The sequence below is a fragment of the Trifolium pratense genome, linkage group LG2 (assembly GCF_020283565.1).
Source record: "Trifolium pratense cultivar HEN17-A07 linkage group LG2, ARS_RC_1.1, whole genome shotgun sequence".
Taxonomy (NCBI): domain Eukaryota; kingdom Viridiplantae; phylum Streptophyta; class Magnoliopsida; order Fabales; family Fabaceae; genus Trifolium; species Trifolium pratense.
This window is the reverse complement of record NC_060060.1, coordinates 40,111,946-40,127,594: the sequence shown is the minus strand read 5'-3', so window position 1 is coordinate 40,127,594 and position 15,649 is coordinate 40,111,946. Positions and strand designations below refer to the sequence as shown.

The following is a 15,649-nucleotide window of genomic DNA, read 5'->3' as shown; positions in this document are numbered from 1 at the left end:
ATGTTAAGATATACCAAAATAGAAATTCAACATTGAATGATACAAGAAATTTAATGCTTCAAAAGTCAAAATGCACAAATTAGCATTTAATAATTTCTATTTTTGCTTCCTTAACATGTGCCTTAAGGGCACAAGTTAACATTCTCCTATTTTTCTTTTTAGAGCGCTGCTATATGTCCCGAAATTATTTTCCCGAAATTTTCACGAAGCGCGTGACCTTCCTCTCTTTTCATAGAACGTGGACATGCTTTTAATTTGAGAACGTGAACCTCTTTTTTCTTTGACAAGTGTGGACCTCTTATTTTAACAAGTGTGGATCCATGTTGCCACTGCTAAACTACAATACCAGCTAATTTTTAGCCTAAATAGAAATTAGATACCTGCCAATGTTTACAAGCTATTATTCCTCTGTTTTTTCATGTGTGAAGCTCTGTTTTTTAGCACAAGATTGCTTTTGAACTAGTTGCTTTCAGCGCACATCATGTTTGTATTTGTTGTACCGTTCTTAGCTTGTAGATGGGTCATGAAATTTCTTGTGCTCAAACTCAACTTTACCAAGTTTAGATGACTATGAGTTGTGTACGCTATTTTTCATTTACAATAGGATATTGTGGAAGTGGGAAGCAAATGTAATTAGAGCAAAATTTGGCAAAAGAAAAGGGAAACTAGCAGAACAGTGATAGTATGGGTAATCTTTGTGCTCGTGGAAGGAATGGAATTCTTGTGTCATTAGCAGGTTCATCGCCGGTGGCAACCATGGCGATCGAAACGGCAAACATTATTCAATTCTATTCAATGGTTCACTTCGTTTCCATCTCTAGACTATCATCCTCAACCATCTGGAGTATCTCTTGATTCAATTCTATTCAATGGTTCACATGGTTTCTCTTCTCAGCTTTTGTCGGTTAATTAGTCTCACTTCTCCAACAAGTTCCACAAAATCACCGCATCCAAAGAAAAGCTTATTAAAAAAAATTTGAAAGAAAAAAAAAAGAAGAAGAGAGAGAGAGATCGAATAGTGGGGACACTTCTGTTGACAGGTCATTCGGGATGATTTCGTGATCTAATTTTCGCTATACATAGCATTTTCCTTCTTTTTAATACTCATTATATGTAATGAAACTCCAATAGCCATTAAGGATAAGGAGTATAAAATTTAAGTCCTTTAGACTATAAATAGGATAGGATATCAACTCTCTTGTAGTATTAAGTTCCACTCTTGCAAATAGTTTACAATTATAAATAAAGTTTCTTTGTTTATTTTCACTTCTTCTTAGTTTAGTTTACTATTTCTATTAGTTTTTGTGGCTACTTGCCATGGGAAGGTACTGAGTTGTCCACTTTGCCTTGGAGTTACAAGGAGTCCTTTGGTGGAAGTTGTGTAATTTCTATCGTAACTCTATGTTTTTATACTAGTGTGGATATTTGTGGCATATTGAACTTCAATTATTAACTTAATTTTAGTTAGTTAGTTAGTTTATAACTAACTATTTTCTAGTTGAGAGAGTTAATTATAATGTCAATTATTATTTTTTTGTCAAGTAGTCTAGTGGCTAGAAAATCCACCTTAAAATGAATAAGTGGAGTGTCCCGGATTCCTGCATATAGTGCGATATTCCTACCAAATTAAAGAGTTTCTTACTCAAAGCTGAAATACCCAAATTCTTGTTTTGATCTTAATTCTTCCCTCAATCTTTGTTCAAACATTAACAATAATTCTATCTTGTGATGATTTCTACATAAAATTCACAACATGTATATAGCATCTGAATTGGGAATAAAAACATGAACAAACAGGGGCATGAGATCTTGGTTCAAAAGTGGACAACACAACTCTGCTACGGTGCAATACATATCCATCATCACACAACACAATACTACATCATACATATCCTATCCTATCCTATATTCATTATAAGATAAGATAAAAACAATACATAAAGTGATAATAATCAAGACACAATTAACAAGCTAAATCCAAATCAGTTAATAATTTTCATTTAAAGAAACCTCCAGCAACCTTGGCAAAATCTCCACCTAGTCCACCACCTGACCCTCCATCTTCAGACTTAGCAGCAGCAGCATCAACTTTGGGCTTATCTGGTTTGGAAGCTGGTGGAGTATCACCCTCATATTTATGCAGATAATCAGCAGCCTTATCAACATACTGTCCTAATCCCTTCTGATCATCCAATTTAGCATACTGACCAACTGCATCTAGAAGATCACCTGCAGCCTCTGCTGTCTTGTCTTTGTCAACATCTTTCCCGAAACCTGATTGTGCTGCTTCTGCTACAATCTTTGCACTTGCTGCAAGCTCACTTGTTGAAATCTTCTTCTCTTCTCCGCTTGCTGCCATTGTTTTTTTGTTGATGTTTTTTTTTTAAGTTATGAGATGATTGAACAGGGTTGTTCGATTCAATTATTTATAATCTTAGTGGTGATTTTTATAATGTAAAATATCTATGAAAATTGTGGTTGAAGATTTTAATGTGGGTCTACCTTATCGATTCAGACATAAATAATACAATAGAGTGGGGAATACGTGTTCTGTTGAAACTTGAAACAGTATTTGCTTCTAACTGTCGGCAAACGTGTTCCTTTAACTATCGTCGCACATTTTCACCGCAGCTAGTGATTACTAAATTTTATCGAGAAATCCGTGGAGTACACAAGTTGAGATTTCCCCTCTCAATTAGATACTAGTGCCTTCAATATCTTATTTTATGATTTAAATTATATTTTTATTAAACTCTCAAGATTTAAAGATGAGGGGACCATGGTAATCTACTAGTATAATTCAATTTGAACTTTAAAGAAAGATAATTTAATTAACGTGATATTTTCCATCTAAAGAAAGATGTCTCCCACTAGAAAGCATAATTAATTAAAGTGATTTTGCAATATGAATAATGTTAGCAACACACTCTTTAACGAACATACTTCAACACACTTTTTTTTATTGGTTGAAATTCACATGAGTTCCATAAAAAAATGTGGACCCATATAACTTTTATGAGACTCATATAAATTTTAACCAATAGAATAGAGTGTGTTTGTTAAAGAGTGTGTTGCTAGCACTCCTCTTTGCAATATATATAAGAGTATTGTTAACATGTGCATATAGGGCACATGTTAAGGTACCTTAATATAAAAATTTAACTTTTAATGATACAAAAATTTAATGCTTGAAAAGTTAAAATTTAATGCTTCAACATTTAATACTTTCTATTTTTGCTTCCTTAACATGTGCTTTTAGTGTACATGTTAACATTCTCCTATATATAAACATGTCTCCCACTAGCTAGAACTTTTCAATTGGGTGGTTAAGGACAATTTAGTAAGTCAACTAAACTATACTATCGTTAAATAATAAATAAATTTGTATTCATAAGAATTATTTAATTTTGACAAAACAATTGTATCGTGTTCAAGGTTGTAAATCAGGAGGTATGCTTGGCATAAGTTTTGGTTATCAAACAAATTAGTAAATATTGGTGATTTTCAAATAGATTATAGATGAACAGGTTCTTGGAATCATTTCCTATTCACAATTTGGTAAAATCAGCCTTAGATTACAATTTTACTTTTTTTTTTTTTCAAAAAGTTGATGGTTTATAAGTACCACCAACTTATTTACAAAGAAAATACTATAATTGCTGCTGCCAAGGATCGAACCCCTGACCAACAGCCTACACCCGCTCAGTCAGCAAGTGCCAACTGAGCTACCCCACCCACCCAAAATAATACAATTTTGTTTTGACTAGGATTGTTGTTACGATGAATTAACAAAATAGTTCAGACCAATAAAAACTTTTTTCTATCATAATAATACACTAATGTCTTAGGCGAATTCAAAATCATATAAAGTTTGATAGCACATTAATTATCTTTATCACAGTACAATAATTCGATATGTCTAAAACACTTATTGACTGAACAATGATCTCATATTTAAGTTTCAATGGTTATGGTTAGTAATCAATCGACTCAAAAACAATTCATAAATTCGCCAATTCGTAAAAAAATAGGCTTAATTGCAGTTTTTGTCCCCGTGTTTTCACCATTTTGCAGAATTGGTTCCCCTATTTTAAAATTCACCAATTTTGGTCTAAAATACGATGATACAACGTGTTTTAAATTAACTTTATGAAGGATTTATCTTGCAATTTCATCGATGTTGGTATTTTCTCATCATCATATCATATGTCACGTCGTTTAAAACATATCACATCGCCAATTTATAGTTAAAAATTATGATAGGGGGACCAAAACTGTCACATTTTAAAATAGGGGGACTAAATCTGCAAAATAGTGAAAATAGGGGATCAAAACTGCAATTAAGCCTAAAAAAAATTAAACACAGAGATAATCAAATGACGACAAGATTAATATACACTCTCATTTTCTTTTTCAAAATAAATTTAGCATATACACTATTCCACTCTCCATTAAATTTTACGAAAAATGTGAAGTCGAGTTATCGAGAAAGTTAGGCTAGAAATTTCACCCTTAAAGTGAATAAGTGGAATGATGGGGGTTCGAGTCCTTGCCCACTGAGCTAAATTCACGAGACAACAAAAAAATTCTTCAAAAACGACATTTAACAAGAAATGGAGGGCATATTTGTTTTTATTTAATTTTTATACTTTTATAACTTATTTTGTCTTAAAAATAAACTTATTTGTGCTACTTTAATTTATATTATTACATTTTTAAAAATAGGTGGTTAAATCCAAATTCAATCAAAATAATAGGGCTACATAACATTTAAGCCTGTCTTCAAAAAAAAAAAATTAAGCTTAAAATTTAACAACACATTTCATATTCAAACATAACCTAAAACAATATAGCTCCCGGCGAGGATCGAACTCGCGACCTTTCGCTTACGAAGCGAATGCACTACCACTATGCTACGGAAGCAACCTTGTTCGGAAGACAATAAAATTGTAAATTAAATTAAAATTAAAATATGAATACAAGCAGAACCAAACTGAGTTAACCATCAAAAACCCTACAAAAAAAAACCACATTCCCCAGAACAGAAGCAGAAAGAAAAATGTGTGGAATTGCGTTGACAGTCTCAGGCATTCGAATCAACATCTCATCTCTTCCATTCGATTCAGCTTCCCCAAATCGCCAATCCGAAAATGTAACCACCAAATTCTAATTCAAAATCACTAACCTTATTACAACTTGTTACGAAAAACAATTAACACCATTCTTTTTTTATCGTATGATTTTGTGCAGTTGGTGATTTCTTTAGATGACCTGAAAGAAGCTCTGCGGAGAAGAGGTCCTGATAGTTTGGGTGTAAAGAAAATTAATTTTCCACACAATGATGGTAACGGTGAACTTTGTTTCATTGGTGCAACTTTGCAGCTTAGAGGAACTCTTCCTCTTGTTCAACCTTTAGTGGATGCTTCTCGAAACATTCTTCTTTATAACGGTACTTTCTGCTACTTTGTCTGATTGTAGAATATTTTGGCTTATTTGGATTGACTTATTTAAGTTTATGTATTGGCATAAACATTTGTGAAACTGTTTGGGAGAAATTATGAAAACAACTTGTCACTTGTTCAAAAGCTGTTTTTAGGTTATTTTCATAAAATTCTCTAAGATAGCTTATGAATATGAAAGTAGCTTATAACTTATATGAAAACAATTTGATTTATCTTTTGTTATAGAAATAGCTTATAGATAAGCGGCCAAGAAGCCCAGATACTTGATACAGATACGATACGATACGGCGATGGGAAATTTTTAAAATTTAAGATACGATGAGGCAAAGATACTTTAATAAAAAAAAATTAATTTAAAATTAAATATATAATGCAGAATATATAAACTTAACTAAAATTGATAATATGCATTAAAAAAAAAAACTAAAATTGATGATAAAATAAACATTCACATTACTAAAATTATCTAATCAAGTGAATTACATATCTTAAAAGACATCATCAATACTATATAAAAAGAATATCATAATCTAATATTCACTACTTAAGGGTTAACATCAATTGTTTTAGTCTCCTCTCCTCCATTCCCATCATCAAGAAACAACGTATCGGAAATGTGACTGATATTTTTGTATTAAAAAAATAAAATTTAATCACTAGATACTTCTCCGATACTTATTAGGAAGTATCGCAAATGTGTCTGATATTTTTCTAGTAAAAAAATAAAATTTAATCACTGGATACTTCTCTGATACGTATCGGGAAGTATCTGACACATATCATTGTAGTATACAGTATCTGACGCGATACTTGCAATTTTAGAGTATCGGAATTTTCTAGATAAGCGCTAATCATGATAAGCGATTATGCTATAAGCTGTTTATCTAAATTGGGCCTCTCTTGTTTTTGCCATGATATCATGTTCGTCGTGAGCAATGTATTCATAATCGAGTTTCTAAACAGGATCGGTAGGCTGGTGAAGGATCTAAGCACGAGGGTCATGGCACGATTTGTAAGATCCTACTCAAGGGCAAAAATTGTAACTTCACATATAGATATATACACACGAATACAAAAATTATAATACATGAACAAAATAACTTACAAATCACAACATTAATTAATATTTCATAAGCTCATAACAACCAAATACTAAGTTCATAAAATAACTCAAAAAAAAGGCCATTACAGTCACAGTTGAAAAAAGAATGAAAAACAGAGTGTGGTGAAAAAACAGAGTGAAGGAAAGTGAAGTAAGAGAGGTGAACAAAAAAAAACAGGGTCAGAATGAATGAAAAACAGGGTTCAGAGAGGACTTCAACTTAATTCGTGGAATGTCTATCTCTTAGTGAATGGTTTGCAATAAGATGTTTTAAATTTTAATTTTTTGTCATGCTCTTTAGGTGAGATTTTTGGAGGACTTCAACTTGCTACTGATTGCAATGATGCCGAATTTCTCATGCAGACGCTCGGAAATTGTTGCTCCTGTGGCTCTTTTTTGACTGGTTTCTGTGTTAAATGTGGGAAAGGTTCCGTCACAGATGTTCTTTCTACAATTAAGGGACCATGGGCTATCGTTTATTGGCAGGTAACTAAAAGTGGTAAGTTTCTGTCTGTACAAATTTTAAAGCAGTGTATATTCTTGTGGTTGTGGGGTCATAGGTGGCAGTGCACATTCTTTTATTGCAGGATAGTTCAAGGACCCTTTGGTTTGGCCGAGATGCATTTGGAAGGAGGAGCCTTCTTGTTCACTGGCCTACAAAAGACGATTCAACTTTTCTTCTTTCTTCTGTATCGCCAGTTTCTCCAGATCGACAAGCCTCTGGTATGTAATACATGGGATTGGAACAGAAAAACTGCTGTTGTCTTGCTCTTATGGTTCAATTTATGTGAAATAGAGTGACCTAAATAGAACCTATTGGCACTTCGTAAAAATAACCTATAGTTATTCTCATTTAGTGATAGTCAGAATGTACGGCAAACTATGCAGTATGCACTCAGTATCATTTAACATTGGTGGATATGTCATTATGAAACAACAACAAAGTGTATGACTGTTTGTAGGAGATTTCATGCCTCCTTATTTGCTGCTGCTTATCTCAACAATTTTATTGGCCTCAAAATTTTGCATTGAATAGCCACTAATAAGCTTTCTCTCTGTCAAATTTTGGACAAAATGCAGTATTGTCATAGCTCTGCTACTAGTTGATTGGAACTTGGTATCGTATCTTATTAAAATAATAATAATAAGGAAGTTCCCTTAGATAAAAAAAATAAAAAAAATAAGGAAGTTCCCTGATTACAGAACAACAATGTGGCTCATTCCGTTCCTAAGGCCTCAACACTTTCTCAAATCACTTGACACTCTTCCTCAATCCCTTCTACTTATTTATAGTATAGCCTACCTCTCTTACCATCTTAATCACAAATAATTCAAATCTAACTCACTCACTTATTTATAGTATAGCCTACCTCTCTTACCTTCTACTTATCACTGGACTCACTAATATTAATTTGCTGCAGAAAAAGAATCTCATATTGGCGTAGAACCTCTTAGTTACTGGGAAGAGTTACCATGTGGAATATATAGTATGCAAGAGGATACTTCAAATTCAAACGGATCTCTGGTTGGAGAAGTCCAGATACATGAATATACAAACTCAATATTAAATGAACTTATCAAGTGGGAGAGAAATTCAATTGAACCAAGCTCTGAAAACCAGCAGACATCTCAGCATAAGCTTTCTAGGATGGAACAAGATCTACATTCAATTTCTTTAGATTCAGTTCCACACGAAGCAGGTGATTACCATGATAGTGCCATAATTCTCCATTTATTTATTTATTTATTAAAATACTTAATTTCCATTCCCATACATTCTAGTGTGTTTACCACTATTTGGCAATTCTGTTGTAACTATTAAGTTTTTAGAGGCTATGACAATCTCTGTCTTGATTTAGCAGGCTCCATTCAACCTGAAATTCCAATGCAAGCTCATATGTTGCTAAATCTTTTAAAGGAATCTGTGATACGGCGTACGTCATTGTATACTATTTATCGGGTATGCAACTTAATTGAAACCAGATGATAAAGCTATTTATACCTCTTATGATGTTTGGCTAACAATACGATGTCAATTTGATCTGTAAATGGTGTTTGGGGATGTGGATAGAATTTTATCCCCCACCCCGTGGAGACTCCATCCCCGAACAATTTATTTAAAATAACTTTTATATGTGTATATTTAAGTTCTGTATATGTTATATTTATTTATTTTTTCACATAATGTGTGCATAAATTTATTTTTATGTGATGTTTATTATTGTTACAACTCACAATACTCTCTTAATTTTTTATCCCCACCCTTTTGACATTCCTTTATGTGTTGTCATCAGTTTGTATGATGTTGATAGGATTTTTCAACTTTGGGGATGTCAAATAGTTGTGATGAATAATTCGAGATTCGTGTCTTACATTAAAATCTTTATCAGCTTCGTGATTTCACAACTCAAACTTGTGAATCTGTGACCTTTTAGTCAATCGACAGCAACTTCAATTGTTGTGTCATGGCTATCGTTGTTTGTATTTCTATAAAAACTAAAAAAATAAAATCTTAAGATAAAGTGATAAAGGTGAATGATATTTGTATTCTCTAACAATTCGCATGTTTTAACTCAGCTTATTTTTTATTTATCTAGCATTTTTTTTTTAAGCAATGTAGCAAATATTTTAACGAACGTATTTCTTGAAATTTTTAAAAACAAAAAAGTGAATATTGGAAAACTTCCAGAATTTTTGTTACTAGAATCATGCGCATTCACGCTGAACTAAATATTTCTAGTCTGCCACGATGCTAAGTTCTGACACAAATTATTATAACCTGTATTTCCCTTATGCAAATTGCAACTACTTCATCTCTCCACCAATTTTTTGTGTTTGGCATATTTAGAAATTCTAATAATTGAATTTGGATTTCCATTATATGTTTTCTAAATCTTCATCAATTCTTTTCTAGTCAACATTTTTATTCTTGGATGGCATTACCTTAGAGGCTTTAATGACATTTGTATTTATTGTAGACTTGATCTTGTTTTCCTTCAGTCAATGTCATTTATATTTGTCATAACTCGTGATTGAACTCTTTGAATTTGATTGCATAGGCAGCGATATGTGGTATCAGACAAGAGAAATTTGTTCCTGTTGCAGTTCTTTTCTCTGGTGGGCTGGATTCTATGATACTTTCTGCATTATTGGATCAATGTCTGGATCCCAGTTGTGAGTGCTCCCAAATAAGCTTAAATTACCTTCTTCTATGGTGATTATACTGCACCTTCTTGAACATGAATGATTTATATCTAATATGCCTTTTACTGCAAGAGCCCTTTCGAAGCATAAACAATGCACATGTTGAACCTTAAATATTAATTTAGAAGAATGGGAGTAAGAAGGATCAACTTCTAGATTGCATGGTCAATTGATCATAGAGGCTTTGGTAACATGTCACAAATCAACTATCCCATCCCAAAGTTTCAAGCCATTGGATTAAATCATATGAATGTATTATATGTAACAAGTTCCTTGTTTGGTGTTGAATCGCCTAAAGTTGAATTGGTTGAGTTCGTATAGTTTACATGTTTTAATTCTAGGAACCTTCTGATGAGCCGAATGTCTAACGTTTGTTTTAATTGACAGATGAAATTGATCTACTTACTGTAAGCTTTGATGGTGAGTTGGCTCCTGATAGAAAATCTGCCAAGGCAGGGTTGAAAGAACTAAAAAGAGTTGCACCATCCAGAAGGTATGCAATCCTTGTTTATTTTATATATTTCTTGTTGCTTGGTAAAAATACCTTTTCTTAAATACCGAATTTGATTTTTTTTTTTTTTCAATATTAAATTGTTATATACAAAAATGAAGTTTGTTAAGAAAGTGTGCATATTGAATAATTATAAATTTATGTAATATGATATTGAATTTTATCTATTTTATTTTGGTCGAAAAGATTGAAAAATAGAGGAAATGTTGTACCTATTATCAGATTGGATATCTGCGATAAACTATATATCTTTTCCTTAGTTAGAGGCATTGCAACTTTGCAAGTGGTCTGGAACATATATTTCTTGTATGATTAATGATGTGGTTTGACTGGTAATGTTTGTTCCATCGTTGTAGGAAATACTGCAATCTAATTTCAAATAGAAAATATTTAACTAAATCTCGCAGATGTGAATGAATCTACACTGAATGTTAAAAAGTGAATAAATTTGTGAGTTGGGAGGAAATATGTATAATAATTGACCTATTGTTTTAAAATGTCTTGGCATACTTCATTCCTTCATTCATTGCTTTGCAAACTTCTTGTGATGCATATAACAACATATTTTGCTGTTTGTATATGTTCATGAAAGAATACATTGGCATCAAAATGAAATTGATGACATCAAGTTTTATTTTCTAAAATAACAAATCATTGCGAACAATGTTGGCAAGATTGAGATCTTGACACAAGAAAATTAAATACTTAATAATAGTGAAGTTAATTTGTTTTTTTGCATATAATCAAGACTGGAGTAGTACTACTAGTGTGTGTGTGTGTGTTTGTATCTGTATCGTCATAGATATTTTGGGCTTAATGTACGACAGTCATTGTTCGACCCATGTCATACCGAAGCATAAATCTGAATTCGGCCCAACAATTGAGGAATTTTCTCACTCTGGGGAGACCCACTCGGATATGCTCAGATAAGCATGAGCCACGCTAGACATCAGCTGACTAAGTAGATATATATTTTTTAAAAGGCATGGCCTAAATAATGGGAGGAGGAGGAATGGTGGGAGAGTGGATCTCCTCCACTACCTCCACTCATAGTTTTAAAACCCAGACCGGTGATCGACCTGGTTAAGTCACTGGTGTGGCCATGGTTGTTCCCGATGATGATTTTATTCACACTGAAAACATTGGTATTAGTATTGCACCTGTAGATGAATTGGATGTCCCTGATGTTATAGAAAGTGACAATGAAGGAGGATGGTATTAATGAAGATGAAAATGTTGATATTATGGGGGAGGTTACGAGTAATTGGCGCATTTGTGATTCAATCTAGGCTTTAAGTATTTTCTTTTGTGGACTTAATTGTTTTATGTTTAAGCTTTGAGTAGTTTCTTTCGGGGAGTTTGTTGTTCTATTTTTAAACTTGTGAAAGTCTCATGTTTTGCATGTGATTTTTGTTAGTTAAGACTTGTAAGCTTACACACACACACACACACTCGCGCGCGCGAATTGTTTTTCGTTTTGGCAGGATCTTACACTTTGCAGTCTTGCTACCCCCTCTCGATCTTTCGTAATTACTTGGGTAGGAACTTACGATCCTATTTGCAACTTGCGATCTTGCTACCCCCTTCCGATCTTAGTCAAGATCTTGACAACACTGATTTATTGGAATTGATTTATGTAAATATCTTTTATTGCATCTGTCATGTTCAGTTGTTTTACAGCGTCTGTTGAAAGTGCAGGTGGAGACTCGTCGAGATTGATGCTGACTTGTCAGACTTGATGTTCGAAACTAGTCATGTTATGTCACTCATAAATCCTGCCAACACCTACATGGTACAAATTAATCCTCTGGATCATTAATTTACTGTTCTAGTTCTGTCATATCCGTGAACATATCTGATTTGATTTGAATAATGAACCCATTGCAAATTTCAGACTGTCAAAAAGGCATATCGTTCTGTATTCTATGTTTGTACTTTTTTCAACATCATTTAATTTTCAGTTGTTAATTTTAGATTACCTTGTGGTCTCTTAAGGTAATACATGTTTATAATAATAGAAAAGGTAAAATTAGAGGTAAAGTAGGTCTTCGTTAAGAATCTAAACTTGTCTTTCCTTTATCCAAGCATTGCATAGAGCATTGAATAAGTTTGATGTTTTTATTGATTAGAATTATCTTCAGTTAAATTCTCGATCTGCTGAAATTTCAGACTGAAAAGCCTACAGCTAAGTTTTCAAACACCTTTACATTATTTGATGATTGGTTTGCACATATCATTTCAGGACCTTAATATTGGAATAGCTTTATGGCTCGCTTCTGGTGGTGATGGATGGGTGTCTGATGCAGATGATAATGATGACACTCATGCACGGATTAAGTACAAGTCCAATGCAAGGATTCTCCTTGTTGGCTCTGGTGCTGATGAACAGTGTGCTGGTTATGGGAGACATAGAACAAGTTTTAGACGAGGAAGGTATTATTAATATGTAATGTTGAATCATATTTTATTATCATGTTTACGTTTACAACTTATAAATGATAATATTCAGCTCACTGTTTTTAAAAATATTGATTAAACCACTGGTTTCTCCTCCAAAGATACTTTCATCCTAAATTTTTTTTTTATCATCATTTTAGTTTCTCAATTATTCAAAATTCAGTCTTTCTTTGTTGGGTTTGAGGAATGAGTGAAATGGAATCCTAATTTAGGGACTAATTTGATGAGAGTTTCCATTATTGAGGGATTAAATTGATGAATTTGAGAGACTAAATTGATGGCAAGAGTATTTTAAGGACCCGATTGACACCACTTGTATCTTTTTTTTTTTTTTTTTGACACCACTTGTATCTTTAAACAACAAAGTTAATAGGGGGTTTTTGTTCTAAAATATTTATATAACTAAATTTTTAATTGATAATTAATTTGGAAGACTCATTGTATTTTATGTGGTATTTTGATATACATCTGCTTAGAGAAGGAGCATCTCAAAATTATCAGGTTATCTTGGTGCTAACTTAATAGTACTGATTTATGAACTATGACTACACGTGCATTATCTTTTAATGGACTCTGATGGTATAATATGCCTTAATCAGTTGGCTGGGGCTACACGAGGAAATGAAACTCGACATGCAAAGAATTTGGAAAAGAAATTTAGGGAGAGATGATAGATGTATTGCTGATAACGGAAAGGAGGTAATGTTCAAATTATTGCAAGAATGTTAATCTCATGGTTACTTATCATTTTTTTGGTTTGTTTTTTCTTTAGGCTAGATTCCCGTTCTTGGATGAGGATGTTATAAGGTTTTTACTCAACATTCCATTGTGGGAGGTTGCCAACCTTGAACAACCTAGTGGCATCGGTGATAAAAAGATATTAAGAGAGGTATTGTTGTTGACTGAGATTTATTTACTTGTTTTCTACCGCTATGAAGTATGAAGTTATTAACGAATCAATTTTCAACTTGTCACCATTTATTGGCTGACTCAGCAACACTTTATCAAGACCGTTTTCAATAACCTAACACCTTAACTCAGCTGATTCAAACTTGTGATCCAAATTTTTGGTAACATGATCATATATCTTAGGAGTTATGAATATAAGGACTTGAAACTAGTGTTGTTGCCTGAATTGAATTCATAAGTGAGTTTGAAGTTCCATCGGAAAGAGCTATACTTTATGGTGGGTTCTATGGTGGACCGGTACTTGAAAATCACTTGAAATACCAATGAAAACCGATGTCGCCCTTTGGAAGTAGAAGCTCACGTTCTTCATTGTTCTCATTAGTGAGATTGTGACTTGATCGGTGCCGGTTCGTTAAAAATAAAGGAAAATGAATGTGTCGATTTTGAGACACTAATGCTCGTTTTCCATTGGTTTTTCAAACTAGTTAGGTCATTGTCTCACTCATAAGAAATGAGGAGAATCACGAGCTTCTACTTCCGACAGGTACTGATGTACCATGATTCTTTGTTGTAGTATCCAGTGATTTTCAAGTGCCGGTACACCATGGACCATCTGTCAAAGTGGTCCACCATAGAATTTGCATTTATATATTCCCTTTTATTATACCAAAAATTGAACCCTATTCTGTCTGAAGATCTAACATAGAAAATGGATTTCCAAACTTAAATCTCACGGTTAATATATATTTTGAAGGTTGCAGAATTGCTTGGTTTATATGAAGCAGCAGTCCTTCCTAAACGAGCAATACAGGTGTGCACTCGAAAACTTCACACTTAAGCATTTTGCTTTACAACTCTTTTTGCATAGTGACTAATCTGTCATTGCATTGTATATATGTATGTATTGCTGCAGTTTGGTTCTAGAATTGCGAGGGAATCAAATCGGAAGAATTTTGGAAGTAATCGAGCAGCAAATCAGGCGTCTGCAGGCAGTGTAAGGATTTGTAGGAAATCCAATTTTGGTTGATTCTTTATTTTCTCTGGGCATGTGGGGCACATCTTTTTAGTATGAAATTGAATGTGACTATATATCTATTTTTGATAAATGAATTGGATTGGAACTACCAGTTATTCCTGGTACTACTACTGCTTTTGTCCGAAGGGATTTGTTGTTCTTTAACCCTAAACTTCTGCCGTCTTGACCTCTCAAACTCGTTTGTCAACTACTTTAACTGATCTATGTATTTTTTGGTAACCATGTTATCAACCGGATTTTGAACTAATTCCGCCGAAAACCTGGCCAAACCACCTTTATTGGTGTCTCCCCGCCAACTAACTTTTTCCTTTCCGGTGTAAAATCTGAGATTTTGCTTAAACGATCATAGTTCAATTCACTCGGACCAACATAATGTTGCCATAACAATTGTGATTAATTGTTAGTGAAACGAGATTATGATTTTTCAACAATAAACCTTGTAATTATTAGAAAAATACAATAAACCTTGTAATTATTAGAAAAATATAATAAACCTTGTAATTATAATTTATATTCCTTAATTAAATCACATCTTACTTTTTTTTTCTTCACACAAGCAAACTTAATTCATTTCATTAATTAAAATAGTTTCAATATCCGTAAAAAAACAATCCATGTGACAAGAGTACATAAACATTAAAAACAAGAATATAGATTATAATTTCATTCCCATGCATGAATACTTTAATCAACATGCTTCTAATGCCTTGTCTGTACTATCCTCTGGACAATAATCAAAGACATATAGTGACTAACATAAGATCGAGTCACTTGAGCTAACTCATGAGCTACCCGATTTGCCTGCTGCCTAACAGAACTGACCTCAATTTTGAATCAAATTCAGCATGTGTTTGCACTTTCTAATAATACTACCAAATTCAGTTAGATTCACCATTCTTCCTGCTATGCTTTGGACCACATTCAAACAATCCATCTCTATCTCTACTCTGTTGAGTTGAAATTGTTGT

At 33.1% G+C, this 15,649-nt stretch overlaps 2 protein-coding genes and 1 non-coding gene across 4 annotated transcripts; 1 reads left to right on the top strand and 2 right to left on the bottom strand.

The window, feature by feature from the left end:
• Positions 1 to 1,732: 1,732 nt before the first annotated feature.
• LOC123908028 (nodulin-related protein 2-like) lies at positions 1,733 to 2,569 on the bottom strand. Its single transcript, XM_045958533.1, has one exon. It carries the CDS (start codon positions 2,357 to 2,359, stop codon positions 1,997 to 1,999), a length of 363 nt encoding a protein of 120 aa, XP_045814489.1. The 5' UTR covers positions 2,360 to 2,569; the 3' UTR covers positions 1,733 to 1,996.
• A 2,282-nt stretch (positions 2,570 to 4,851) lies between these two features.
• On the bottom strand, positions 4,852 to 4,923 carry TRNAT-CGU. Its single transcript has one exon. It is a non-coding gene; the product is annotated as a tRNA-Thr (tRNA).
• On the top strand, positions 4,857 to 14,785 carry LOC123908026 (asparagine synthetase domain-containing protein 1). Of its 2 annotated transcripts, XM_045958529.1 has the most exons (14): positions 4,857 to 5,152; positions 5,251 to 5,449; positions 6,866 to 7,050; positions 7,152 to 7,287; positions 7,986 to 8,264; positions 8,427 to 8,524; positions 9,624 to 9,738; positions 10,156 to 10,261; positions 11,978 to 12,071; positions 12,522 to 12,712; positions 13,336 to 13,435; positions 13,509 to 13,625; positions 14,400 to 14,456; positions 14,559 to 14,785. In XM_045958529.1, the coding sequence occupies exons 1-14, from the start codon at positions 5,060 to 5,062 to the stop codon at positions 14,670 to 14,672; spliced, it is 1,884 nt and encodes a 627-aa protein (XP_045814485.1). In that variant the 5' UTR covers positions 4,857 to 5,059; the 3' UTR covers positions 14,673 to 14,785. The 2 variants fall into 2 exon arrangements, with proteins under 2 accessions (XP_045814485.1, XP_045814486.1); XM_045958530.1 differs by lacking the exon at positions 4,857 to 5,152 and having other exon boundaries at positions 5,278 to 5,449; positions 6,928 to 7,050.
• Positions 14,786 to 15,649: the final 864 nt, after the last annotated feature.

Coding starts and splice junctions, on each gene's coding strand:
- LOC123908028 (XM_045958533.1), bottom strand. CDS start 2,359: ATGGCAGCAAGCGGAGAAGAGAAGAAGATTTCAACAAGTGAGCTTGCA.
- LOC123908026 (XM_045958529.1), top strand. CDS start 5,060: ATGTGTGGAATTGCGTTGACAGTCTCAGGCATTCGAATCAACATCTCA. Junction 9,739..10,155: donor TCAATGTCTGGATCCCAGTT/GTGAGTGCTCCC, acceptor TTTAATTGACAG/ATGAAATTGATCTACTTACT. Junction 12,713..13,335: donor ACAAGTTTTAGACGAGGAAG/GTATTATTAATA, acceptor TGCCTTAATCAG/TTGGCTGGGGCTACACGAGG.